At 39.0% G+C, this 2,405-nt stretch overlaps 1 protein-coding gene across 1 annotated transcript in view; it reads right to left on the bottom strand.

The window, feature by feature from the left end:
• Nucleotides 1-1,310: 1,310 nt before the first annotated feature.
• The window catches only part of pfas (phosphoribosylformylglycinamidine synthase), a gene marked incomplete at both ends in the record, with an annotated part of 14,250 nt that continues 13,155 nt past the window's right edge, over nucleotides 1,311-2,405 (bottom strand). The window contains 3 exon segments of the mRNA XM_014019708.1: nucleotides 1,311-1,518; nucleotides 1,596-1,741; nucleotides 1,842-1,961. Coding sequence (XP_013875162.1) covers nucleotides 1,311-1,518; nucleotides 1,596-1,741; nucleotides 1,842-1,961 — 474 coding nt within the window.

The following is a 2,405-nucleotide window of genomic DNA, read 5'->3' on the forward strand; positions in this document are numbered from 1 at the left end:
ATAATAAAGGTTTAACTCCTTGAGCAACAGTTCATAATTTACATATTTTTCCAACAACTTTACCTTTATCATTCTCTTAAATATACACACTGATCTGCAGTGGTGGGCAGTGCTAATCCAAAAATCAGCTCCGCGATTTCTAAATGGAAACATTTTGATCTGCAACTTCTAAAACGCTTATTCCATAGAAAAATTAGCAGAAGCTAAATTTAAAGCAAAAGTTCAATTTGACACTTACTAGTTGGCAACAAATGTACAATATATGCACAACACTGCTAACTAGTGGTGTATGAATCCTTGTACAGCTGAATCCTACAACTACCGATTGCTGGGGATGAGTTCCTGAAACAGACCTTTAGCTCCTGGTGTAAAAATTAAAAAGTTGTTGAGGATTGCTAGTTCGGCTGCTTCTTTGTCCTTTTCTTTTGTTTGTTGTAGATTTTTCATTAAAGAAGCATCAATAAAGTAATTTTAAAACTGTTTATTGGAAAACTGAAGTGATGCATTCTGGGTACATTATGGATTTGATTTGTGACGAGAAATGAAAGCACGGAGTACAGGAAACTATTTTTGAACTTCAAAATAAGAGCGTGGATTTTTTGGTTTTCCATGTAGTTGCTCCAGTTGACCACTAGATGTCTTTCTAACCCCGTTGGCCGACTGCTTTGACCAATTACGTCAAGTATTGAGCTCCAGCGTTTAAACTTTATTTTTTTAAAAAAAGGAGCTCTGACTGTAAAGTAAAATAAATCAATACATACAAAATACTAGTATGGATTACAAACGTTTGCTGTTTTTGCTGTTGGCTTCCTGCTACGTAAGCAGACACAAAGCATTGTGGGAAATCAGAACCGTGACCCAAAYCAACAGTCAGCAGGATGTATACCTTCACAGTAAGTGTGTTTATCTGGGAGGGGTGCTGTTGGATAGATCACATGTGTTGTGATTCATTGACAGCCATACCTTCTGCTGTTCAACATAATGATTCTGGTAGATAATTAGTTATTAGCAGAACTGCATTTTAATTTTAGAAAGCGCAAATCTGGTTATGAATTATAAAAATTAGTAAGACCGCTAAAGCACAAACGAAATATTTAGGTCTGCAGTTAGTGGATTTGCTCTTTAGCGGACTGGTGCCCACCACTGCTGATCTGGCATTTTAACGTCGTCCTCCAGATTATTCCATAAACTTATACCCTGCACTGAAGCACACCYTTCCCTCAAAATGATGACTTCATAATGAAGATAACCCACAAACTGAGCTGCATTTAAAGACAACACAACGTGCTTAGTACTGGTGCCGGTCTTACCCAGCTGGTGGATGGTGYGTGTTTCAGAAGAGTCAAAGGTCAGTTTGAAATACGGTTGTGTTCTCTTGGAAAGTCCATCCTTTTCCTGGTTCACACACAGCTCATTGGCTTGAAGGAGCTCCAGCTGAAAGCTGGTCTCCTCCCAAACTGCTCTGAGCTCAGGCAGTGACTCACACAGAACCTCCTCTCCATCCACCTGGATTCTGATCTGAAACACAACAAAACACAACTGTCATCACAATYAAAGACTTTTAGTGCCAGTGCACGCTGAGGAGGACTTCTCACCGTTGCTTCTGGTCCAAATCCACAGGTTCTTCCAATAACATGGCATGGCACGCCTGCACCACTGTAACTCTGACAAACTCTTTCCAGATCAGGCTGAGAAACCTCCAGAATCAAACCCAGCTCCTCGCTGAACAGCACCTCCATGACTACACAAACAACCACCGGGTGGCAGCAGAAACACGGCACAGCTTCATTAACCAACCACTGGTCACGATGGATTCAAAACAAACAGGTGAACTCAACAACCTCCYAATCCTCCGGACGACAACTCAACATCGACGCCACGGTTTCCTGCAAACGCCATTTCCAACAGACAGGAAATGAGGCCTCCATCACTGACGTCATGTCCTGCACTGAGCAGACGATCTGAAAAAAAAAAAACAAAACAAGAGATAAATACATTAAACTCTCTTGTTTTTTGTTTAGACAAGTTTAAAAACAACTTTAATGTTTAGGGCAGCTGTGGCTGAGTGGTTAGGGCTGTGTTCCTTTCAATTCCACCACTATTCAGTCACATGTCAAATCTAAAACTTTAAGACTTTTTACTACTTTTTAATGCCACTTGAAATTCAATTTAAGACCAACTTCCCAATAAACAATAAATAAATAAATATAGTTAGCGACAATTTTCCCCAAATGCTTATTTTAGCACAAAACAACTAGCTACGGTAAATTATTAAAATAGTAATAATAATAATAAATGTTAAAAATATTAATATGAGACAAATACAATGAATGGGCCTCATGCAAGAACATGTTCGTATTTTTATCCTAAATTTCTCTTACTTTTGTTCGTACAAAGGGTTCGTA

The sequence above is a fragment of the Austrofundulus limnaeus genome, unplaced genomic scaffold (genome assembly GCF_001266775.1).
Source record: "Austrofundulus limnaeus strain Quisiro unplaced genomic scaffold, Austrofundulus_limnaeus-1.0 Scaffold226, whole genome shotgun sequence".
Lineage (NCBI taxonomy): Eukaryota > Metazoa > Chordata > Actinopteri > Cyprinodontiformes > Rivulidae > Austrofundulus > Austrofundulus limnaeus.